The sequence below is a fragment of the Calliopsis andreniformis genome, chromosome 1 (genome assembly GCF_051401765.1).
Source record: "Calliopsis andreniformis isolate RMS-2024a chromosome 1, iyCalAndr_principal, whole genome shotgun sequence".
Classification (NCBI taxonomy): Eukaryota; Metazoa; Arthropoda; class Insecta; order Hymenoptera; family Andrenidae; genus Calliopsis; species Calliopsis andreniformis.
The window spans coordinates 7,495,548-7,522,788 of NC_135062.1; the positions used below are offsets into that span (position 1 = coordinate 7,495,548).

The 27,241-nt window shown below is 35.9% G+C and overlaps 1 protein-coding gene across 1 annotated transcript in view; it reads left to right on the forward strand.

Annotated features, from left to right (window-relative positions):
- The first annotated feature begins 2,780 nt into the window (after positions 1 to 2,780).
- The window catches only part of Cwo (transcription factor cwo), a 73,543-nt gene continuing 49,082 nt past the window's right edge, over positions 2,781 to 27,241 (forward strand). The window contains exon 1 of the mRNA XM_076375751.1: positions 2,781 to 4,506. Within this exon, the coding sequence (XP_076231866.1) occupies positions 4,442 to 4,506 (65 nt within the window). The 5' untranslated portion in view covers positions 2,781 to 4,441. The remainder of the gene's footprint in view (positions 4,507 to 27,241) is intronic.

A 27,241-nucleotide genomic window follows, 5' to 3' on the forward strand; every position in this document is an offset into this window, starting at 1 on the left:
GCAGAAGTAACTACTCTTCCACTAACAAGAAAGTGAGAAAGACAATCATATAGTTCAAAGATGTCACAGAGAATTGGCATAATTTAAAAAGAAAATCAAATCATTGTTCTCCAACTTTAATAATGTGATCACTTGAAAGGTTAATATATTATACGTTCAAACGTGCTTCGGGCCGAGAAAGACCTTGCTAGAGTTACTATTTCATTCGAAAAACTGTTTCGATAAGCGCACTCCAATAACCCAATTCCTGGTAATACAATCTTGTAAGAGGGAATTCGCTCAAGCCAGCATCCACCGTGCCGACGCTGAGTAATTAAAATTTAATCCTCATTGAAAAATATGCTGCGTTTCAGCAACCACGTACGCGTGAACGATCACACAACAAGCTATGGCGCAGATATAAACACGTATCGAAATTTGCAAGAAAAGAAGCAAAGAAGCTGTTACTACGTCTTGTTTTCCTGCTGTCACGACAAACTTGAAACACTTGTGTTTACGTCGATACCCCATTTATATAGGAGTATCAAATTCTTGCATACCTTACGATGTATTTTGTTACACCGGTCCTCTGAGGTTTGAAAATTTGATGTTTCCTTTCCTTTCACGTTGACTTCTTTAGCTTACCTCTGCAATATTCTTTATAGCGGAAGTCCTAAGACATCTAAAGTAATTTTCAAGTGATATTATAGGGCTATTCTTTTTCAGATTAGTTCATAGTATCGTCAAACACTCGCCTAGTGTGTATTAGTGTTGATATTAAAATGAAAAAATTGAGTATTAGTGAAATAATTATTTACAGATAAAATAACAAATTAACTCTTTAAAAAATCTTCACCTCCTACTTCCAAAAAATTCAATACTACAACAGTGATTACTACAGTATTTAACCTACTCGCCATAAGCTGGGGTTTCGATATCATTACCAGAAATTACCCTTTCACTCGGTAAGGAGCTAAAATTAAAACGGAAATAAATTTTTAAACGTTCATGAAACCTTCTTTATTTATCTTCACAAGCATCGTATAGGTACTTAATCGTGGAATTTAACAGCAACTCGTTAGCATATTCTGTACAACGCATACTTCACATACCACGTAACCTGTAACATACACTAAAGGGTCCAAACCCATTAATAATAATAATAATACCAATAGTAATTAACCGCGAGGGGAAGACAGGAAACTCGAGGCACGTAGGCCGTGATCGAGAACAGTCGAGGTAAAAAGGAGAGACGAGAAAAAGGTGTAGAGACGGTCGGCGACGGTCTCGAAGGAAGGGGATGCAGTCGGTAAGGAGGCACAGCCAGCACTGGTCAGACAAGGGGCGTGGCGGGGAGTCGGACGGAGCGAGCGCGTGACAGGACACGTGACCGGGAGCACACGGTGCTCGCGTGACTGGCCCCGTGACGTCACGCGCACGTGTCACATAGCGTGGTAACTGCTCGTTCCTCTTCTCCTCCCTAAGCTCCGCGTCCCAGCGAACGTTCCTCACCTTCCGTGCCCCTCCACGCGTCCGCCGCTCTCCGCGTCCTGACCAGTAGCGTCTCAAGCCCCCGCTTCACCCATTTCGTCAGGCACTTTCACCAGGAAAGTCGCTTTTTCTCCCCCGCCGTGCCCCTTGCCCTCTGTCAACGCGACGGACGGATTTGCATCATCGCGACGGGTCGTCGTTACGTGACAAACGGCTGATCCTCCTCTTTGCGCAGGAAGAAAGGTAAAAACTTTTGTTTGAAATGGGGAGGGTGAAAGTTGGCGATTCGGAGAACCAACGGAGCGGACGTGTATCGGTTATTACGCGGGTCAGAGTAGAACGGTTCTAGGGAGATTTGTGATAATTTGCTAGTGTATGGTACATGCTGGTTTGGAGTACTATTTTTGTCTCGTGAGAAAACTCCTGGAAAGCATTGCCCCCAACGCTTTCCAGGAGTTTTCTCATGGGACACTCATAGTACCTTGGACTGATAAGATGATACTTGGTGTGGGTGGTTTGAGTACGTCGAAAGAGATGAAATATAATATCTCTATCTATGCTACTTGGCTGCGTAGCAAAGTTCTCGCGTCTATACAGGGTGTTCGACAACAAAATCCTGAAGCGCAATTTCATCTATCTTCATTTCATAATTATTCATTGTATAATTGTAAGCATGAATCTTTTAAAATCTTTTTATGAACAGGTGTCAAAGTTGCGTACTCTACATTTGTACCTTATTTTCACTGTAACATTTTCTTATTTCTTTTTCAGTAATTTCAATTAGTACGTTTTTCAGAAACTCCTATGTCATTCTATAAACAAATTATTGTCTTAGTTATCTTTCAGACTACATAACAGTGTGTTTTGAAGCAGGCTCCACTTCTCACTCCACTTCTGTCGTGAAATCTCGACTCTTGACTTTCTTGATACACAGCGCTGAAAGATATATTGTGCGCCTGTTCAAACCGCGAACATCTCGAACCCATTTATTTACATTCAAAGATACCCCACGTTAATGTAGTATATACAATGTTGTCTGTTCGCCGTTTAATTATTATCTCCAGCGATTTACGATTCAAACTACGCGTTTTGCATAACACGATAAATTATCGATACGTTGTTTTTACGAAACACTATAACCCACAAATAAAAGCGATGATTTCGCTATAAACATTGAGTAACACATTACAGTCTCCCAGCGAGACAATCGATCGAGAAAAGACACGCAAACATACATTCATAATCGCCTTTCAACGCTTACCACCTATAACAGAACCCTAGTAACACTCAGTACAGGCTACTTGCGGAAATCGTTGATCATTCACAATTAACCATATCCCAAACGCCTCTTAGGCCTTCTCCGCACCCATCCAACCACGGCCAATACCAAAACAGTGTATTCCCCGTTTCGTTTTCTCCAACACAGACACGTTCTATCGCCCACGCTTCTCCAATATCGCCCCATCGATCGGCGCTTAACATTATCACCGAGTTATGCACCGCTCGAGCAAATCGCCTTATCTCGTTTCGTAAAGTCGATGACTGCTTACCGTTGCTCGAAGATACCGCGACAGATTAAAAAAAGAAAAAGAAAAACAAAACCAACCTACGCGACGCTCTATCCCCGCTATCTGCCACGATACGGGGCTTTCGGTAAGAAGGTCGCCAGAGCTCGCCAATGATAATCGGATGAGAGTGTGACTCGATTGTTCCAGGACAATCGTGTCGCGCGAGACGAAAAGCCGATACACCGAGGCTGGGCCTTGGCAACATGGCTCCAGGATCGACGGTTCCGCGCCTGAGACGGCTCTGGATCGCTCCCACCAGCGGCCCGCATGCCACACCGCGGCCCATCGCGGGAATCGAACAGGGCCGCGCATTATACGCGCAGTGTAACCTGCCAAGGAAACGACACACGCTTCCACACGCCGCGGTGCCAGCGTCCCAACGATCCCCCATATTTTTGCAAAACGGGAGCACCGATCGAACGACCTCCAGTCGATAGACGCCTCCTGCTAGACACCCAGAGAGGAAGGGCAGCAGATGCAGAGGCGGAAAGACGGAGAGGGTGCGTGTAATCGATTAAGAATTCGTCTGCGCGCATAACGCGATCGTTGGTCCAAGGGGACTCCCCGAGCGCCGCCAGCCGCTGCCGCGTGAATTTCGCACGGCTGCGTACGCATCCATACGGGCGAGCACGAGAGGATGCGCGAGTGAACGCGCGCGAGGCTTCAATTCTACGGCCCTGTTCAGTTGGTATCGCGGAATTTCGCGGTCGAACGAATAGCCGGTTATCGGTCCTCGAGTTTCGAGTTTTCTCCCTTTTCGCCTTACCGCGGCCGAACTTTCGCAGCTTTGGGGCGAAGGATTCAAACGCTCGTTCGCTGAAGCTTCTGTAAAGGAATTTTGCTGTCGCGGGGGATCGATCGGGGATCGAGTCGAGGAGGCGAAAAAAGATCGTGGTGCAGGAAGGGATCGGAGAAGAAAAGAAGAGGGCGCCAGTACAGATATATCGGTGAGTGTGACTGGACGGAAAGACGTGGGCGATTCCCCGAGTACCGGCCTCTTAGTCCGTCGTGTCGTTACGAGTGAATCAGTGAATGTGCGGAGGCGAACCTAACCTAGTCGGGTGTGCGCTATCGATCAAGGAGCCATCAGTTTCAAGAGGACTCGACTCTTTTTTTTTTTCTTTGCTCGGCACACACTTCACATATGCATGCATGATCTCGCGGTCAGTGGAAGTACGTCTGTCTTCTGTGCGTTCGTTCAGTTTTCTTCGCTCTGGAAAGCGGCAGGTTGAGTTTGCCCACACGTGCATGTTCCAATCGTGAATTTACGACGGAAGTTCGCCGGTTCACGGTGTGACAAGGACGGAAGGGGAGAGAAGAAGGAAAGGGATACGCGAAGGTGGCAACGACCGGAAATCGGAAGTGAATCGTGTCGCGCGACGGAAATTATTCTATGCAGCAAGATGATGGAGACACAGAATTATTGGGAGGACAATTCTGCTCATTCCATGCAGGTCAAATATGAAAAGTGAGTGTTCATTTAATTTGTTTTTAATTTTTTATGGTTGAAATAACGTATTATGTGTGGGTATTTATATTTGATCAAACATTAGACGATATGTTTTATTTTTGTTATTTATGTCCTTAGAATAGAAATTCGAATTTTTCTAAATATGAGGAAATGGAACTTAGATAGAGATTTGTGTGACTTTCTAAATATAATATTATAACACATATTTTGAATATTCTCTATACTTTGACTATAATTACTAATTATAAATACGTTTACAGTTTGATTATTGAAATATTGAACAGGAAAAATACACAATCTTTTGTGCACGTATAAAATAGCGTTCTGATCGTAATTGTCCATAATTCTTAGCCTGTTGTAAGGAGTAGAGCCTTATAAGTGGTCAGTCAATCAGTATCTTGCTTTCGGAGAACGTCTGTAAACGTTTAGTGAACTTTATTAATAATTTCAGACCAACGATGTTTGCACGTGACTTTTACTGAATTTAACGTGAAAAAGTTAAACTTAGAATTTTTATTTTTCAGAATTCCAACGTAAATTGTACGCATCGAGCTTGAACTTAACATTTTTCTTCTATATTTCCAAATCTTTTTCATTAATTTCTATTGAGTAGAGTAATTTTCTTAGGCAAAATAGTTATAGTCATAATTAAACAATATTTTGATTTTGAAAAATTAGTTTACAATATTCCTTTTTAATAAACATTAAAAATGTATTCGCTAATTTACAGTAATTTTAATTACTCCAAAATTTTAATAAAACAATAGATAAATAATTACATCATTAATAAACGAAGATAAGTATAGTTGTACGAGCATTACAAATTACAATAACTAATAGCATATGAAAACGTATTAGCAGTATATTAATTTTTACTTACAACATGCTATATAATTATCATATCTCTCAAACTTTAAAAGTAATGTAATTTTCAGTCTCCTTTCACACAGTACACTGCTCCATATTCAAAAATAAAATATCTACTTCATAAAAAGTTCAAAATGATGTCTCACATAATTATAAAAGAATAAATAATTAGATCTCATACAATCCTCTGATTTTACGTATTTAAAATACTGTGTCATAAATTCAATAATTTGCGATACTCTTTACTCATTCCTTCAATATTTATCGCTCAAATCACTGTACATACTACAGTTTCGTTTCACATTTCGTATGAACACGATATCCAAAAATAAACGCGCAGAAAGAACACCCTCGATATCGTGGACGCGTAAGCTTAGCGAAAATTTTTAATCAGACATGTGACTCGAGGATTATGTAAGGCCATATGTGTGACGCGAAAACACGTCCCGCTGTTACGTTTGCGGAGAGAATAAGCACGGGCGATCCTGCTTAATTAAGCGGTCATTCATGCACCATTATTCCGATTCCAATTAATATCAGGTCGCATGATTAGTCTCCTGAATTTCCCCGACGTATTTATAACAGCGAAATTGTCCCATTTCGTGCCGACTTGCCAGGAAAATAAATGCGAAACTTTACTTTCGCTCGGTGCACGAAAATCACACAGGGCTCGTTATCGTGAATACACAAGTGCACGATCTCGACGTTCTGCCCCCCCCCCCCCCCCCCCCCCCCCCCTTCAAGTCGACTTTGTTATCAGCGTAGGCCCAGACGTGTACAGGGTGATCGTGTTGTTTTAGGCCACAGTTATTTCTTTGAATGAATTGTGGCACAAAAATGGTACCTAGCCTAGTAATTTTGAGTAGAGGTGTACATATGGTAGCTCACGCGAGTCAGTTTAGTGGCTCTAATGCAAAGCGACATATCATATTTTCACAGAATTTAAAGAGTCCGTCAGAAGCAGAAAGAAAGAAATCTGTAGGATTAGCTAGAGAAAGAGTTTGGAAGGGAAAGTATATAAATAGATAAATTTTAGGATTGAATTTAATATATAAAAATAATAGAATAACTGTGAACTAGTTTGTTGTAGCCTTTTTGAAGATCTATCCTTGACTAAGTTTTTGGAAGAAACCACTCTAATATTATGAAAATGTTTACGAATTTCTTGTTGAGATGATGTAATGCTGCCTTGATAGTAAACATTGGAGAGGAATAGATTACTGGCTCGGTTTGTAGCTGGAATTTGTGAAACGTTGAAATACCTGAATGGAGATGAATGTAAATATTTGTATTGTATCTATGTATATTTTTGTAGTATTACAGCTTTGTAGTTATATCTATGTATATTTTATTATTATTCAAGGAAATATTTTAACTGTAACGTTCTACTAGTATTCAGAAAATTCTAAAGCTGCATATCTATAAATATTATAAAATTGTAGTACTTCTAATACGTAATTATACATTGCCATTGATGAGTTTAGCTAAGGTCTAGAACCTTACAGTTTTACTAGCCATTGTTTTACTATTTCATATGTTTTGTTATTTTTCAAGTTTTACTTTGTTATTTTATTCTTAAACGTGTAAGATGTTAATTTAATTGAATTTTCGGAATTGAAAAAATGAAAATAGTTAGAATGAAAAGACAAAAAATAAATGATAGGCATTAAACGAGTATAATAAATAGAAAAATAATAAATATATAGATCAAGTTTTTGAGACAAATTATTGTTTCATACAACATATTTTTAAGATACGCTAATATTGTGTCATACACTGAACTTTTTTTGTTATTATAAATTATTTTTAACTTTCACGTGTTACAATTAATCAATATCAAGGTCGAATGAGAATCTGAAATTCAATTTTTGAGAGGTTCAACTCATATAAACTCAAGAAACAAAAGGAGGATGTACATACAATTCCCCAGAAATAAGAATAAGTAATAAGTCCCTTAATGACGAGTATAAAAAGATACTTTCAGAAATCTCGGTAAATTTCCCATTTATCACTTCCACTGACCTCGACCACTATTACATAATATGCAATTAAAAGCAAAGAAGAACAATTAAGGTCCATTTAATGATTCGAGACTGACCAGAATTCCAAAATCTCGTTTTAAGCAAAAGACAATGAAGTTGTTTTTTCTTTATCATTCTCTTGATACAATTAGCCCGCAGGAAAAGTGTTGGGATGATAAGGTGAACACCCTGTACAGATAATAGGGCTTACTTCGTATTTCGTATCGCCTCGAAAGTCCGTACATCGCCGAAAAATTCATGGCCGTGTGTCGAGATAAGATAAACGAACGGAGGTCCCGTTCTTATCAGACAACTCTGGTGTCAATTAAACGCGCATACAAATATCACGGCTGTACACGCTTGACCGCGTGCAAGCAGCTTACAATAATTCGCGAGCTGATCGAAACAGTGATCTCACGGAATTAGCAGTCAGCCTAGTAATAGCCTAATTACGAAATAATTATCGTGTAGTACGGTTGAAATTCATTACCGCTAATACATTAAGCCACTGTGCGCGTCATCGCCATGCGAAGAGCAGATTTGCGTAAGAAATCTACTTTATACTGCTGACCAAATGTTTGGAACACTTTTGTTGATTAAGGGAAGTGACGGGTAAATTTCTTAGTAGCCGCGTATATTTTAATTACTATAAAAAATTATGCTCAGTTTTTAGTTACATTGGAAGAGAAACGTTTCGATCATCGCTGAAAGGATTTATCTGCCTTTCGAACCAAGCAAAACCTCAGCCTGCAGAATGATTTTAATCTTGATTGGCAAATGGTTCTAAATATTTGGTCAACAGATTGATTTCTGTATTTAATTATTAATGACTCGTTTAAGGCCCCAGTAATTCGTTACTCTGTTTCTGAAATTTAGTTTTCAAATTATTTTAGTGAAGTTTTTGGTAATCTCATAAGGCTACCTTTCGTGTGGCAGTAGGACCTTGATTATCTAGAGCAGCAAGAGATATAAGCTTAAAGGACTCTTATGCTAACTAGTTTTATTATCTTTCACAGACTACTATTCAATCATCGTGAAGTCTCGATGTTTTACTATGCTTCCATTATTATTAATTACATCTGATATGAACGATGATAAAAGTTAAGATTCTACTGTCTTTCTTTTTGTTCATAACATGTTTAATCTACTTTGTACTCTTTGAATTTACAATTTTTGTTTGCAGAATTAGTAAGTTGTTTAGATATCAATGGATACCTCTGGGGTCGAAGAAATTAACATTTAAAACCTACATTAATTTATCCCTGGGTATTTAAATTATCCTTAAAATCCCTAGAAATACTTGTAACCCTCGTTGCTTTAACGCTGTCGCTATTTCTCGTAGAAACGTTATACTACATCGACTGATTTACTCCATAAAATTTCTTCTACCAGTAACTGTCCCTTAAATGTTGAATCTGATTAGATTATGGGACAAGTGAAGGGCGTTTATTTAAAATTTTGAATAAATACGTGGTAAAGTATCGCGTTCGTATTCGTTGCTTCTATTCTCGAGGGGTGTGACATTTACACGCATTCGAGTTGTTCGTTCAAAGATCCTCGACGCTTTAGAGTGGCAGTCTGTCAGCGTGGGTCGGTTATAAACACTAGCAAAAGATCGAGAATAGACTGGTAGACAGTTTGCGAACGGGGTGATTCCAGGAACTGGGACGATCTATGACGTGAGCTGCGGATAGAAAAAGTTGATAAAAGAAAATAGACTGTGACGCGAAAGTGTCTGGTTTTGAGCAACTTGAAAAGGCGATATTACACGACTTTCTTTTTTATTTGGGGACTATTAGTGGTGGCCATTTCAAAATTTATATAATTAGAAATTATTTTTCTATCAAAGTATTTTAAAGCTGTTGAGAAACATATGTGTACAGTGACTCACGAATTTGTGCTGGATATATGATTAAGTTCATATTTTGGATTTCTAAAGATATGGTGCTTCTTATTATCCAAATTCAGTAAATTAGACGAAAATTAGAAGCATAAGCTGGAAATAAAGCAAAGGCAAAATGTGTACTGGGTGTTTGAAGACAGATGAATTTTTAATGGGCTATTTTGGACTCTTAAGAAAGGCGAAAATTAAGAATGATGAAAATGTGTTTGAGTCTTCGTTTCAGAATTATTAATTGATGAGGAAATGTCTAAAATACACTTGTCTGACTTGAGACATATTCTATTGACTTTACTATGTCTGAGTTGGAACTTATTCTACTGACTTCGCCATTTCTGATTTGAGCCTTATACTACTGACTTAGCTGTGTCTATTTAAGGACTTATTCTACTGACTTCGCTGTGTCTAATTAAGGACTTATTCTACTGACTTCGCTGTGTCTAATTAAGGACTTATTCTACTGACTTCGCTACGTTTGACTTGGAATTCTTTCTACTGATTTCGTAGTGTCTGATCTGAAACTTATTCTACTGACTCCGCGGTGTCTGACTTATTCTACTGCCGATTTGCACTAGTCAAATTAGACAGAACGAAGTCAGTAGAATAAGTCCCAAGTCAGACACACTTCCCGCGTATTTCTGGCGTTTTTTTAAATAATTAATAACTCTGAAAAGAATTTTTAAACGCGATTCTGTTATCCTTTATTTTCGTCCTATTTTGAGATTTAGAATCACTCCTTAAAATTTCTGACTCTTGTCGAACACACTGTACACTACATTATTTTCTATAATTAACCATATCAATAATTTATGTGGATATGTACAATTTTTGTTCTTGTTATTTTAGGTTTTGTCGATTTTAAAATAAAAATTTATGTTTAATATTAAATACTAAATACTGAATAATAAAAAACATTAGAATGATATTGCTTGCAAAATGCATTATTCAGTGTTTCAGAAAAAAATGATGTTGCTCGTAGTCATGATTATAGTAATATGATTGTAGTATCAACAGTATTGAGAGTTGAAGTCCAAAGGGTTCATATTCTTATTTATAAATTATTCATAATTACGTCTTGTTCTTATATACATGCATATAATTCGACGAGTCACGTAACATTTCCCTCTATCAATTTTTTACATTAATCATTCAGATACGACGCAATTTTTAGTCAAGACGATGTAACTGGTTATGCAAACTGATGTAGCGCCTAAACGAAGTACAGTTTTAACATGCCATTTCTGCAACTATGTTTAGAGTTCGGTTAATTCGAAGTTCAAATGGCTTGACAAATGCAGTGTTTGCAAGGGGACAACGTAAAGGAAGGAAAACAGTTAGAAGTACTGAGCGATACTTCTACGTTTCCAATTCTCCATTACTTCGTAATATAAAGTCCAAAGATGGCATTTAAATATTCCTGAATTCATTCGTAGCACTTAAATACACACAATATACTTAAATATTAAATTATTCGAATAGTAATATCGATCTTAATATTTATAATAATCATCAAGTATTCACATATTCGAAGTTTATTAACGAGATACAATAATTCTCTAAATATTGCAATAACTATAGAATATGGTTTCGCATCTTGACTGGTCTGTCGCATCGGTCATTGACACTTTGTATCGATCTTCTCGGATGTATTTGAACTTCGTCTATACGATTCTTGAACGTGCTCAGGCACGTTCGAATGCACATGCACGATCATTTAACTTGGAAATCGAACGACGGTAGTCTTTCTTTTTATACACTTCCGGAGATGTCGTATCGATTGCTTCGTTCGAGATCGAATATTGAAGATACAGCCACTGGTGCGAATAAATTCCAAGGGAAATTTGTAGAATGAAATGTCGAACGCTTGCTCTTTTTGTTGCTCTCCTGTTTCAGGTGATGATGGTATTGGATTGATGTTGGATTTCTGTTGAATTGGTGCAAGCGAATTTTCACTCTTTCCAGTGGAGATATTCCATCATGGAATCATTTGTTTTTAGATTTATATTGTACATCTATATATCAGTACAGCTGTTCCATCATGGAATCATTTGTTTTTAGATTTATATTATACATCTATATATCAGTACGGATATTCCATCGTGGAGTCATTTGTTTTTAGATTTATATTATATAGCTATTACCACTGAAAATTTGAGAAATTCGAATGATCAGCAATATGAAAGAAAGTGGACAAAATTGATAAAATTGTAAATTCTTTAAATATTTCTATCTAAATTCAAACTCGTCCGAAATTAAACAGTTTTCTTTCGAATAAAAAGAAAAAGTATTTCTCAAAAACTTTCATGCAGAAGTAGTAAAAATATAAAAGCTTGAGGTAATTAGTTTCACTTCTCAGGGATATAATTCTTTATGGCTATCTAAATCATCAGTCTAGAGTGTATACAGGTGGGAATAAGTACTTAGCTCGAAAATTAAAGGATAATTTGAGATAAGAGTGTATACAATGTACTTTACTAATACATGATTATAAAATTTTACGATGATAACTTTTAACAGATTATGATCTACTACATAGAGGATTCTGTTTCAAGAATTAGAATCCAGAGATCGAGACAAATAAAAATATTTAAGATATTTCAACATTGACAACACTCAAGACTCAAAAAAATATTAGACATTGAACTTTCTAGAATTCAAAAATTTTGAAACTTGAAGGTTAAAAAATGTTAAATTACTTCAAATTACAAATAAATGGCGGTATACATCTGTATCTCTATAATTAAACAAAGATAAACTAATTTATTCCTTGTTATCGGTTACCTACATATTTTCTATCAGCTTCAGCAGTAGTCTCACATCTCTTCTATAAAGTGTTCAATTATTATCAATTTATGCGACAACTTATGTTATTTATAGGGTGATCCAATGGTAAAAGTTAGTGTCTTTTAACAAACAAAAACGAGGATTATCGCGCTATCTACAATCGATAATTTACGTGCACCAATACGAAAATACTCGACTTGATTGCCCAACAACTCGAAACCGCAATGAGTCCTGCTTTTATCGAGCGCAGATAAGGCCGTGAATTCGATTGGTCGCCGTGATGTTCGATAGAGTAAACGTCGCGACAGCACCTTTGATTTTGTGTCACGAAAGATCAAGGCACTTATGCGATTGACACAAATGAACTTGTCATAGTACAGTCATGAATGAATAATGTTGGGAATATTGTGCGTGGGCGTGCGTCACGTTACTTCTTATGATGATACTATACAAAATACAGCAGGAACATTTATCAAGGTTTTCGTGAATAAAATTACGTAAGGAATAATAAATATTTTGATATAAGTGCGCTAGTAAATTATAAAAATACTTAAAATTGAATTTCTTTGAATTATTAAGAAGCAGATTAAGAAGCATTTAAATGGAAGCATGTATTGAGGAACATTTAATCGATGTAATTGTGTCGGTGTTTATTAATTTCCAATTTTGTGGCGTATTATTATAGCAGTCGGGTTATCTCTATGTATTTTATTTTTAATCTCGCGCGAGTTGACGCGCATGTAAATGTGTTACATATCTTTAAGTTTGTTCTGTCAGCTGTTGACTGATAATACTGAAGAAAGATCGTCCTCGTGATTCGAGACGTACAGGTTTTAATCGGTGATTCCAATTATCGTGTCTCTTGTTGAAGATAACGAAACTTTCTCCCATTTTATTTATCTCTTGTCGATAGTATTTGCAGGGAAATTCCGATAGTATTGTGCCTTAAAGTGGGAATTACCCACGAAACTTCGAGTAAACGAGAAATCGTAACATTATTGCGGAACATAAATGGAGAATAAATAGATACATGGGTCTAAAAATAGAATACGATTTATCTTACGATCTATATTCGTATCAGGTAACGAAATACGTTCGTGCGGTTTCGCGTTAATCGACACCAGAAGTCATCCAATTTTTAGAATGCAAAAATGTGAATCTTATCAATTTTGACGAATAAACGCAATGAATTTCTGCACGTGCAACAGTCTTAACGTAAAAAACTGCAGAAATTTATTTAGACCTCTGTTATTAGTGGAATGCAATGCTGTATGCAAAAGACTTTTACAGTACTGTAGAAGATTAACGAAGTAATCAACGTTATCAGCCCATAAATTGGCATATGAGAATACTGCTGGTAATATAATCACGACAGCCATATTTGGCATTATGAGTGATAGACTTGAAATCCTTGAATTTCATGAGCTATTCATATTGTCTCAGGCTACAATAAACTATTGAGTATTCAGGATGCACGACAACAGGTGATAGAAATTTTAAGAGGTAATTTATATGTCGAAATAAAACAAAAATCAAGAATTATATTTGGGGCTTCGTTTTGAAGTTATTAATTATTGCAAAAAATTTAAAATTTGCGTGAAATGTGTCTGACTTAGGACTTATTCTACTGTCAGTGTGTATTAATCAGATTAGACACTGGAAATTAGTAAACTAAGTTTCGAGTCAAACACATTTCTTGCGAATTTTATGTATTTTTTCAAGAATTCACTTGAAACTAAAACCTGAAACGTAGTTTTATTTATTTTCATTTTGGTCTTATTTTTGCATGTAAAATCACCTCTTAAAATCTCTGACACCTGTCATGAAACACTCTGTGTGTTTCATTCATTATGAATATTTCAATTAAATAATTTCTCAATTTTTTCAAGTAGTCTATGCAAGTACTTATTCTTCTTATACAAGTCTACCTAATTGTATAATTTACTGAAGTTTTCAAGTGCGACGTTTGCTTTTTAATGAGTTTCTGTCACTTTTGTAGAACATGTTAAACTAAATATGAAATTATCAACATTTTTAAGTGTGCAAATTTTTTATGAAGATAAGATACACGAAACGACTTTAATCATAATTATCTCATAAAATATTGATTATATACTCCAAAAACGATGTCTATTTTTAGTGCATTCGGTTTGACGAATTCCACTAACTGATGAGGACTCATTAAAAAGTTTACGTTACACTTGAAGAGCTCCGCTCGTTAGTGTAGTTTTCGTTTACCACCCAACAATTTTAACTGCACCAGTCTGACATAATTTTAATTACACCAGTTTGGCATAATTTTAGTTGCAAATTTGCAGCCGCTCAACTGACTGCATTGCCCATTGTATCGATTTTAGTAGAAGAAATTTTGCTTCACAAAATTTGGTTTTCAAAAAGCGTCATCGATGCACAGCCATGTTCGCCACTCTGCCTTTGGTCACGTATGCAAGCGTTGCTCTCTCGCGCACGAGAATTCGCAAACACACATCGGTGTTATCGATTGGCTCGTTAAGCTGTCTGCAGGTGAGTTCTATATTTATCCGTAGTACGCACTCAACCGCACTCGTGCACACATTTTTACATAACTTTCGTAATAACATATTCTTTTTCGTCATTTGAAGAAGACTAGACGTGATTGCGTGAAATGGGCGTTAGAAATGAAAAGAAAAAATGGTATTCGATTCACTTGTATGCAGCTCTTAATCAAAGAAAGAGCTCTTAATCAAAATCTAACATCAAAGGATGTTAAGAGACAAATTTAATGGGTCTGTAAAGTCCTTAAGAAAAAGGTTTAAAGCTGGATGTTATGCATAAATATGGCCAGTTTTTAAAAACCTTTATTTATTTGTTAGGTGTTGCAATTAATAAGACAGAATTTTTTAAATTTTGAATGCATGTAGTAGTAATAGCTGTATTATAAATATTTTATAAATTAACTTATGTTTTCATAAGTTTTCATATTCTATTTTTAAAAAAGAATATGAAATTATTCTATTTTTTTATGATAGACCAATTAGGTATTATATGAATTTTCATTTCACTCTGCTCAGGAATTTTACGTTTCTGGCTTGTGATCAGTTTCAAATGAAATGTGTCAAATCATGTAATCAAATCACGTAATAATCACGTAATTTTGTACCTGAATGCCTATGGGTATTTGGTACCTTTCAGAGAAACTTAATTTATTTATGAAGCCTAAAAAATGATATCGTATAAATTAAGAAATTCGTTCAACGATCATAGAGATAAAAATTGAATCAAATTAATTGCTCCTGGAAAAAATAGACATATTAATAGTACATGTCAATAATTTGAAATATAAGCATTCAAGTTCCATTGAAGCAATCGATTATTCTTATAAGTATCAAAGTATTAAGATTAACATTGAAAGCAGTGAGATCGTCAAGGACTTCTACTTTTAATTTATTCCTGACATCTGCATTTTATCTTGAAGTAGCTGGAGAGGGTCTACCAACCAAAAACCGTATCTCTTATCAGTAGCGGTATCTTTTTTAGATATTAATTGCTTTCAACTCAGTATTTGGGAAGGCCTAACTAACAAATATCTCTTTTTCAATGAAAAGAATTTAGTTTAATTTCCATTTATAGCTAGCGAAAAAAGTCCTTAATTAATACCTCTTTTTCAAGCCTTTAGATAGACGTTAGTGCCTCAATGCAATTAGCAATATCAAACTCACATCAATCAGGCAGAATCAATTTTTCATAACACATTATAGAAATTCCAGTAGTCACATGGCTTAAACTGTTTCGTATATTCATTTTAAAAAATTCATATAATTTGCTAAAACGTGCACAGATAACGGAGAAAAGTTTCTCACTAGTTAATTAAATAATTTACATTAGCAGGTTGCTTTACCATTATTACTATTTATTAATAGTAATAGCTTAAATAAGCTATATGTATATAGAAGTTGATAATTCTAGATCTCTAGATTTGGTAGATATTATTCGAGGACCAACCTCGCACATAAGTACCTCCATCATAAATATATTTATTATTCAACTTTTTGTCTATTAAAATACAATGTTTGATACCTATATAATATCAAGCAAAAAAGGATTTGATCGTCAATTAATTGCGCCACAGATTACTGTTGATTGTCAGTTTTATGGAATGCAGCGATAAAAAGTTAAAGCACCTGCATTCTCGAGCGACAATGAGTTCATATAGAGGCCGATGCAGCTGGAGAAGGGAATTGCATCGATCAGCGATAAATTATTGTCACATGAGGTAGTGGCGTCAACCATACCGACAATGACCGCTGTTGCATGGAAAGCAATTAATTTCTCTCCCTCTATCCCTCTCTGTCTCTGTTCCTCCGCTGTTCAAAGAGCGATACACAAACGCAGACTCGTTCCCATGCTCCTCTGTTTCACCATCTTGACACAGATATTTTCCTTGTTTTGCGTTTCTGTTCGTCTTGAATCGAAGTGGAGGTCCTTCGACGCGTATATCGATCGTCTATCCATCGTTCACTATCTCCTCCTTTCGACATTGATTATCTCACGCTGAATCACCGAAGAATGCAATACAAACGAAGGATGGGTGACGTTAGCAAATTTAGATGTAGAAATTTGCAAGTGACAGTCAGATGAGTTGTATTTACTTTCTTCGATAATGTCTGTAATCTTACTGGTGTTTTTAGATTTTGTCTGACAAATGATTCAGTTTTTAAATATTTTGGTACGGTCGCGCACTTCGTGGTATATCGATTTCTTTTTCGTTAAATTTTCCTCTCGTTAATGTCTTTAAACGAGCGCTGAATAATGTAAACAAATGTTACGAATGTTGTAAACATTCTGTTCAAATGTAGGAAATTTTTGCAGCTATAAACACAAGATTAAGAATTGAATAATATTAAGACAATGAAGAGATGCAGTGTTATCTGCGCGTATTGGAACAATAATTAATAGTTATCGAATAAACAAACAGTAACCGTGTACATTTCCTTTCACCAAATCGCGGGTTAACGGTAGGTCGTTGCGTCATTAACGCGGACGTATTATTTTACGACGCGTGCACTTCAAAATTTTCCGTCCTCGGATTCTTCCTCTGGTCTTGGAAGATGTTTCTGCAGTCATTCGTCTATTCGTTCTGTGATGAATGTCAATAGATTCGTGATAAACAATTATAGTTTAGATTCGACTTCGTCGAGTCGAAGCTGTAAAGCAACGTCTGACCACATAGTCTTTTTCTACTGCGCGAATTTCAGAGTTCCATAACCAGTTCTATAGCCATGGCTCATACGTAAGAAATTGTAAAAAGTTTTATGGCGCTTCTTTTAGAATTTAGGAAAAAGGCAGAAATAAATTTGACTAATTTTGTGGCAAATTAGCGTTAAACTGCGATGGCTACTCACGTTACGTCCAATTCTTTGCAAACTGGAAAATATATCGTGCTATAGAAGTTTAAATGGCTCTGGAAGAGGTTATTCCACACAGACAGGTTTTAGGAACTCCGAGGCCAGTGTCTGACTGAAAGTTTCTGCTTCAAGTAGTATGTAACTAATCTTCAGAGTGATTAATAAAAAATTGAAAATGAATTTTTTGATAGAAGCTTAATAGGTGAGATTAAGTGTAAAATTTTGCTTCTTATTAAAACCACAGATTATTTTCTGGATGAACAGGTTTTTTAATTTCTTTGAGTTCCGATTCGATGTCTGACTATAATGTCCGTTTTTACTGTCTTGAATCGTCACTAGCAATTAGTGAACCAAACATGAATTATTTTTGTTTTTTATTTAGCTATAACAGAAATTAACAATTATTATTTTTTTAGTAAATTTTAGTACATGTAAGTTCGCTTTTATAGCACTTTACAATACTTCAGGTATTAGTTTTGGTAATTCATTGAATTTCTTCTTGTACATGTAATCACTGTATTCGTTGCTTCTTTTTTAATTACTCCGAATGTTTTTCAGTTGACAAATTTATACTTTCCGTACCTTCTTCACTATTGTTTTTATTTTACTATTTTTACATAGATACAACTACTTTTGCATAGATAAATCGAAATCGTAATTACAGTTGTCTGTTTGCTGCACGTAAGCTTAACTAAACCTACGCTGTGATGCATTAGAGCATTAGTGCTATAAAAAATTTACCTTTCCTTCGAAACTGACATAATAACAAATGCAAGTTCATTATTTAGTACTAACAATTCAGCTATTTGCTCATTTTCTCCTATTCGGTAACTATTACAAATAATCTAAAACATAGTACTTAGAAGTTGAAAAGGAATAAAGTCAGTATTATTAATGCAGTACATATAAAATATTTAATTTTCATACAATATTTATCAGTTCCTTAACCTTAATATCACAGAAGCAATTCTTTGACTAATTTGAAATTTTATTCAAACTTGATTTTATAGTATTCCCTTTCTCGATATCGTTTATAGTCCTAACTAGTACAGACACCAACTACTTTATTGCCACTCTTACTATATCTTTTCTTACCATATTTCTGTTCTATTTTTCCAAAAATATCTATAGCTCTAGGTGAAACAAAAAATAGGTAAAAACAAGTAAAAGGAAAAATAGAAACAAATATCTTTAACTACTCATAAACCCTATCAACAACGACAAAACAATTCATCATTATCTCTAATGCTAATGAAAGACTCATTAATAAAACAAACACATGTCTAAGCAAAAATCAAGCCCCACGTTGAACCATCAGGCCTCACTACTCCCTAGTCACCCACCGCCTCCAATGACATCCGTTTTCTTCAGAAGTGACGAAACTCGGTCGATTATTGACTCACGAGCCACCGATATCGATCGCGCAGCGAATTCCCTCCTGGATTAGCCAGCGACAGTTCGGTTCCCTCGACTCTTTATTGCCGTCTCGCTTTTGTGTACACCTTTCGACATGATCTTCCGCTCGAAACGGAGATAATGTTACTTTCGGTGAAACGGGCGGAAAATTTCGACGATAAAGCTGGTACGTGCCGCGATAACGCTCGGCTCTGGTAAAATTCCTCTGGTCACACCACGGAAATTCCTTTCCTCCGCGAACCGACGTAGCTCGTCCTTTATCCACGATCCACAGCTGATAATCCTGCCCCGCTTAATTCCGAGGCGACGCGATTCACGGACATACCGCGTCGTTCGAGAAAAAGTGAGAGTTACCTTGGGCTGTTCTATGCCACTCGAGTGTACACGGCTCTGTGTAGAGGGGCTTCTATGACCGACGAATGCGTGTGCACGTGTGAGTGGGCGTAGAAAATAGTACAGCGATTTTATTAGCGGCGAGGTGATTCATCGTGGAAAACTTCAAATTGTTGGAAGGTAGGAGAGCGTGGAAGGATGGACACTTTGTGTCGTCGCCTTTGTTCGCTCGATGCGCGCCGATGATGGTATTAATGAGCATTGCACAAGGTAGGAAGAGGAATCGAGTTGTCATTCGAGTTTGGTAGGACTTGCTGAGTTACCGATCGGCAATGACGACTTGTCGAGGCTTTTATTTGCACGGCGATTGATAGCTGTGCGCTGTGGCGGGTAGCGTAATTCAGGTAAATGTGTTGATAGCGAGCACATCGTGGCTGTTGTTTATAATTTATGGGAAAGTGGTGAGACATTAGAGATAAAATCAGTATTTTTCAAATCGCTTTTTCAGTATGTTATGACACGTAATTGGTTTTTCATTAGGTTATGAGTTGTTATCACGTGAGTAGTATTATTGATTATTCTTGCACGCAGTGGGAGAGTAAAATGTGCCTTTGATGAGAAGCGCGCATGATGTTGAGGTCACTATATTTTTATCGAATTTTGCTCGTAGTTAGTGCATACTGTTTTTACGAGAACAGTATTGGTTATACTTTAGTTTCTTATAGGGTTCTTTTACGTATCCTATATTTCCAAATACAAATTTCAGACCAACTTATTATTTTTCGTTAAAGATGTAGTAGTATTTTTTATTTAAATAAATTAATTTATCTTAATGTATACCTGAGCAAAGAATAAAATACCATGTCTGGTGGGTAAAATTCATTAACTTTTATTTTTGACTGTAAATTTGGCAAAGGTAAACTTTGATTACGAAATTATTTAGTAACTCAAATAATTTTTTTGTAATTAATATATGGAAAATTTCGACTGTTCACAAATGTAAGCTCCTTTCACGACACTTATTATTATCTCGATTAAAATTTCAGGTGATACATTATTTATTTTTCGAGTGACGTGTTTTAGCTCACTCAAAGTGTTCTTATCAACATAAATTATCAATAGCTTATCAACTTGGTAATTAATGCCCAAGTGCAGCGTGCAGACGAAGTTTAACACTTGTAATGTTCAAATCACGCCGAGATTGTCTCTAAGAGAAAATAATCGAACAGTTGCTTTCGTGGTAAATTTTTACAATTGTGCGTTGGTGATGCGTGTACTTTTCTAATATATACTTTTAGAATTATATTTTAAAAACAAGAAGAAGGTAGAAGTTATTAGAAATAACACACAACTTTTCCATACGAGAAAGTGACTTTTGGCCCACTTTTATTAAGAAACACTGCTTGTGGATTTACTGTAGTTTTTACTTTTTAAATGGTAAATCTAGAAGTGGTAGAGTTACAGACTATTTCATATCTATAAATTAATAATTATGGAGCTCCTAAAAAAAGATCCTTCTCAATTTTTACACTCATTAAAACGTCATTAAAAGCAAAATACATTCTAGTATTTCTAACTCTTGTTCCATAGATTACACTTTTTTCAACAGGATATTCATTATACGTACAAAGTGTTGGACAAAAAGTGTCTGTAATTTTAGATAGTAATTCTACATGAAAAATGAGAAAAAAAATGAGAAAAAGCTAAGAATGATGAAATTGTGTTTAAAACTTTGTTTGCGAATTGTGAACTTTAAAGACATGTCTAGTTGTCTGACGTATGGGCTTATTCTACTGCCGATGCGTGTGGCCAGGTCAGACGCAACGATATCAGTAGAATAAGTCCGAAGCCAGACATATTTCACGTGCATTCTAAGTGTATTTATAACAATCATTAGCTTGAAAACTAAGCTTCAAACACAACTTCGTAACTCTTCAGCGTCTCATTTTAACACAGAATATAGAAGATCATCTGTTAAAATTTTTGAAACCTTTGGTCAAACATCTTATCCAGCACTGTAGTATTAAATTTTTAATATCAGGTTCCACCGTGTTGCGAGTCTCACTTCTGACCATTAAAATGTGTTCCCACAAAAAGAATCGTAAAATTTGACGAGGGTTGTCAATCTTTTCTTTGAATTCTACTGATGGTTCATCCGACAGCTCCTAGAGTCGTGAAATGCCTTTGATCAAGTGTTTCCGAAGTCTCCAGTCCCAATTCTTCGTCGAACGATTCAGCGTAGTCGGTTTTCAGCGACGGTTGGAGTGAGTCAAGGTTTCGGCTCGCGGCAACGCGAAATCGGGGTCGCCGCGGACGGATTTAACCGAGCCAGTGAAACTATTTGTAGGATTATGAAATGCACACTATGTTGCTCGCGGGATAACGAGCCGGTGCTCCACGTCCGTGACGGCCGCGGATGAAGAAGTCGTTTCCTCGCGGTCTACCTGTTATTCATTAATTTCCGATCCGCTGGGTGGAATCTGCCGCGATCGTTCCTAATGTTCTCGTGGCCGAATAATTTAGAGCGACTGGAGCGTGCCAAAGCATCGTCCCACGATGTTTGTTTCCTGGTTCAAGAACTGGTTCGCGAAAAATATGAAAGGTGTGCAAATGGAACGTGACACGTGATCGGATTCCGTAGGCGAGACGATGTGGAAACGTCCTTGAGAAATTTTCGTCGCTTAACCTTTCAACGCGCTCGCCGCCATGATGGTGATCGGTGAGGGACATTGTGGACTGGGGTTTTTGGGAAGTTTACAATTAATGGACCTCAATGTTTGCTGAGCTTTGGATAAGACAGGTGTTATTAGGAGCAGGAGGAAAGAATAAGTGGGTCATTGTGTCGTGAAATATTCTTGTTTTTAGTGATAGAAATTGTTATCTGTATATAGAAGGGGGTAAAGAAAATGGAAACATTGTGTGCTGTACACGTTGAATGGTAGAGATAAGATAAACCGTCATGTGAAAATTTCTGTGCATTCAGCAAAGCAAATTCATTCACCATGAAAATAGTAATACTCGTAGAGTAGTAGTAACGTTCACATAGTGTGATGAAATATTACATCTTTTGTGAATGAAATCGTTTAAGTTACCATTAGTAGTTTACAACGTATGTACAATAATTATATTCTGTAGGAAATTCACTAGAAAAATCATCGATTAAGAAACGTAATGATTAAAAGATTAAAGTTTACTTTTATCTATTATATTCTTTGTACTACATTTGCTACGTGTAGTATGAAAAGTAAATAAGTTGTCTTTTGGAAATCAGATTTTATCATTTTTTTCTTTCGTTTCAGTTTGTATATACGCCTATTGTTTACTACTGTAAATAAATAATTGCTTCTAGACAAAAGGTTGTCTACTCCGTTTGTACTATTAAATAATAATCTTAATGATAATTCAGGTTTTTGGGTTTTACTATTTAGAAGTTTAATTTATGAAAGATGTATCATTAGAACTGGGCTGTGACAATGTTTAATATACAATTTAAAATTCGATATTTATGCAAAGTAATGTTAGTTTCTCTCCTGTAAAGACGAGTTAAAAATAAGTGTACTATAAGTAATAGATGGAGAATTGCTTCATTTTAAAACGTTTTTGCACGATTCTAACATGTGATGTTTCATTTTATCTATTGAAGATAAAAGTTCAGAACTTACACAATAGATAATATTCGAACCAATTAAAAAATTCGTGATAATTATAGATCAAGAAATTATTCCTGTTAGATTTAATAGTAGCCTACACTTAATAATTTTAAGCTTATATTAATGTTTTTTTTTTTTAGATTTTATGTACGTATGCTTTCCATTCCATAACAAGTAGAACATTCCTGCGCTGCAGAGACCAGCAATTTAGTCATACGTTAATGGGTCCATTCGTTCACATGCTACATGCAAAAGATATAGATAAAAAATATTGTAGTTTTGAAAGAATAGCTTTCTCGACTTATTTTATGTATATTCACTAAACATTTTCATTCATTTTATTACCCTTTGAATCCTTGCTAAATACTCTATAAGTCTAAAGAATTTTCCTGTTACGATGCAACAAGAGCCTTTCAACTTGATGACTGTATAAAAACATAACAACATTTACTTTTTTGGCTGCAATTATTTTCTCATCAAGTAAGTTTCCTTCCTTCTTATTTCAAGAATGTTTTCAACAAGTGATTTATCGTTCCATAAGATCTTGTGACTTAAGAGTTACACGCTCATATATTATATCTTCCTATAATTTCATTTGAAAGATCCTTCCATAAATCACTGAAGATTCTCATACTGTTAAGAACATTAACGATTAAAATTAAAAAATTAAAAATTACGTTCAGTAATTCATGTACGAACGATTCATTTCTACGATTATTCAACACTTTTAATTCTTACAAATTTTACATCTCAACAACACCACTGTTCATCTCTTAAATAAATCACTAATTATGTCACTTTGTTCGTCCACATCTAGCTGAATGTTAAAATACATTATTTATGATTATTAGTTTTCCATACTTCTTGTTTTACGAAAACCTGTTTGACATCTGGGAGGCTCATATTCCACATGTATTTAAAAAATGACATAACTCGAAACAGTATGTTTTTCAGGAAAAGTCGGAAAGTATTTCAGCTTAGAACAAATTATTTACTAAACGAATAATATGGAAAAAAAGAAGAAGAATTATCTAAAAGAATTGATCTCACTTATATTAATCCTTTAAAGAATAGTTAAGTAATTTTATCGATATTAGTCAAATAACTTATAGTGTATATTTGAAGAATTCTTTGAATAGACACTAATTTTAAAGTTCAGTTAAGGTAAGTGTCCCAATACTTAGACGCTTAAGATATACAGGGTGTCCCACATAAGGTGGCGAAACTGTATATCCCAGTAACAGTATCTTTCCTTGTCTTCCTAGTTGAAAATAACAAAGACACAACTACAATCATTTATCAAATTCGACGTCAACGCTCATTTGACCAAGCTTTAAGTAAAAATATTGACCTAAAAATCCGTGTCCAACGCTTGCATTGTATTCTAGTAGCTGAATATTCTAATTTATGATATATTTCTTGTTCTCTAGGTATTATTTTTTATCGAGTACATACAAATTTCAGCTCAAATTAAATCAAATTAGCGTTAATGTCCAGGTACTGAAACATGGTCGGCTACTGGAACATTTACCTTAACAAAAGTTTCACGACTGACAGAGAGCTCTGTTAATCAAATTGCTTCATAACACTTCAAACATCGCGTTTTTCAAATTGTGTCACTTTTGAAATATTCATACTATATTGCCAATCCTCTTTTCCACGTAAATCGTGTATTTCACAAGAACAGTGAACATAGTGGGACCATCGCCATCAACCATGGTGTGGCGGTGAAAGGGTTCAGAATCTCACCAAACTGCGCCTATCACTCAATCGTTTCATATTCCTTTCCCTCCCTCGATTGCACAGGAAAGGTTAATTACCAATTTCTATCGAACGATCGGCGTTCACCGTTTACCTGTCGCATAATCTCGTTTTCGCAAGCGAAGAAAAGATCGGGGTTACGCGGGGTTAACCAGTGTCCTTCCGTTAACAGGTTGGCCGCATTGCATCGTTAGCAGAATAATAAAAGTGACGGGGGACTAGGACGTGGCACGGTCGGTCACATGCACCGTATTGTTTAGCTCCGCGCACCTCGAGTTCCACCGTATTTGTACATACCGGGTCGTCGCGTAAAAATACTAACCTACATCGAGCCCAAGCTCGAAGCGCGTGTCGAGCAACGTGACTTCTGACTTGCCGATTCGTGCCAGCAGTTCTGCTGATTGCCCCTCCACCTCTTCGATCGCTCGCCTTACCTGTCCCTCGCTTCCTCGAGGCGTCTGTCGATGGCTGTCCGTTTCCCCTGGGCTCGAGGAAAAAACTCGAAAGCCCACGAAAATGCCTCACCTGTGACGTAATTTTCTACTTGATGGTTTCGCGATCGATGACACGGCGTTTCGTCGCTTCGGCTGGCGAATGTCGAGAATTTGTGGACGTGGTGCTGCATATGGGCAAATGGGGCCATATGCGAGGTTTTTGCTTGGGAGTAAAAGTTTGGTACCAGTTTGAAAATAGAACAAAATAAGGATCGATTTCTTGTGTATGCAAGGTGAAGTTTTTTTAAGTTTTTTAATTGAAATTGAGAATATTGAAATGGATTTACTGGGTATAATCTTACGACTGGAGATACTAGTAATAAATTTAAGAGACACTTTTTGAGTACATATATTTGTTGGTAATTTGTTCTTCAATGAGAAATAGAATGCGAGGATAATTTCAAGGAATAAGGAAAATTGTAATAAATCTATTAGGAGTAAAGATTCTATGAAAATTTGCAAGTAATATTAATGTTTTGACCGATTGTGGTGGCATTTAAACGATTAGTGATTATACATTGAGTATCTGCAGACATTCGGTAAAGACTTAAAATAGTGTATAAATTATGATACTTTTAAGGCACTGCTCAGACTATCAAAGAACTGTATTTTCTTATTCGCATGATATCATTACAATTGGATCATGAATTTAATCAATTCTGCAGAGTTTAAAATTTCTAGGACCATTTTTAGATCTCATCATCCAATTTTCTTACCTAAACTAGAGATTCCCTTTTAATAGCAACATAAGATATTCTTTCCTCAACCATATCACACTTTTTTCTTCCCAAGAATTTCGTGACTTCAAGCTTGCATCACTTCTTTCCTCGCAAAATACGGGCTTGAAATCTCCCAAAATGTTATCTACGTCACGGACAATGCGCCAAGTTTAGATCGCTTAACCCAGAGAATCCATAAATCCAACGAGCAATCATTACGCAACAACTGATTCATCAATGTGAAGCAATTGAACTTGAAGCTCTCGTTAAATGGTAGATAGCTTACGCTTGAATGGCGCGTTGAAGTTCTATTTTCATGCGAAGGTTCCCTTTCAGTTGCCCGAGCATTGTGATTGAAAACGAGGTGTATTATTCCACTCTGCATCCCTGACCTTTTATCACCCCAGCTGGCCGATATCTCGATAACTGTGCAATTTCGTAGGGACTTTCGGGCGCCGATTTTACGCAATCGAATGAAATCGAATGCCCTGCACGTGCGTGATTAATCGGAGGATCGTGATAGTGGGGCACTTAGCCTGTGGCGTTTCTTGGAACGCACGATGGTGTGATACTGTTTTGAAGAAAAGGGGAATTCGTTTCGCAATGTTTACAAGAGATTCTGATAACTATCGTCTCGTGTATAGTCTTCGTTCATGAGGTCGAAGCGTTTTAATGAGAACACGTGTAAGGTGATAGTTTCGTATTGGTTTTGCAATCAAATTGGAGAAGGGTTGAATTGTTTTCGAAACAGAACACTTGTATTTTTATCAGTAATTAAAACTTGGTTATGAAGAAGATAGTAAGTGTTAAAAATTGAATTTTCTTGCTTGTTTCATGGTAGCGTTAGAATTTGTTATCAGTATTGAATTTATAATTTCTTTAAGCATATTTTTATTTAATTCTGTTTTGTTTTTGTTTCGTTTATTCTGACGACTTTAATGTTTAACCCTTCTTATTTCAAGTATAGTTATAGAATTTTTCTATTCTAAAGAATAAATAAATAAATAAAAATGACATTCAGCGATAAATCTTATGTTAAAATAGTATTCTTCTTACTCTATAAAATCTAATTTTTGGTGTTTGGAGAATTTAATTTTTTTTAAATTTAATTTAATAAAATAAATCTAATAATTAAGAAAAATCTAATAATAAATTTAATAAAATTAAATCTATTGAATTCTCGTTTCAAAACGATTTCATTAGATATAGTCATTTAGAAATAGACATACTTTAATTAATTTGCTAATTGGTAATTCTAAAACTAGAGGTATCTAAAGTGGATTGTCGAGTCGTAAAAAATGGATAGACTGTGAAATCCCGTATACTGGCTAATCTCTTTCCTCGTATCGATTTATTTACTGCTCGAAGTCAGTCACGTGTTCCGCAACATGGTTAAACAGATG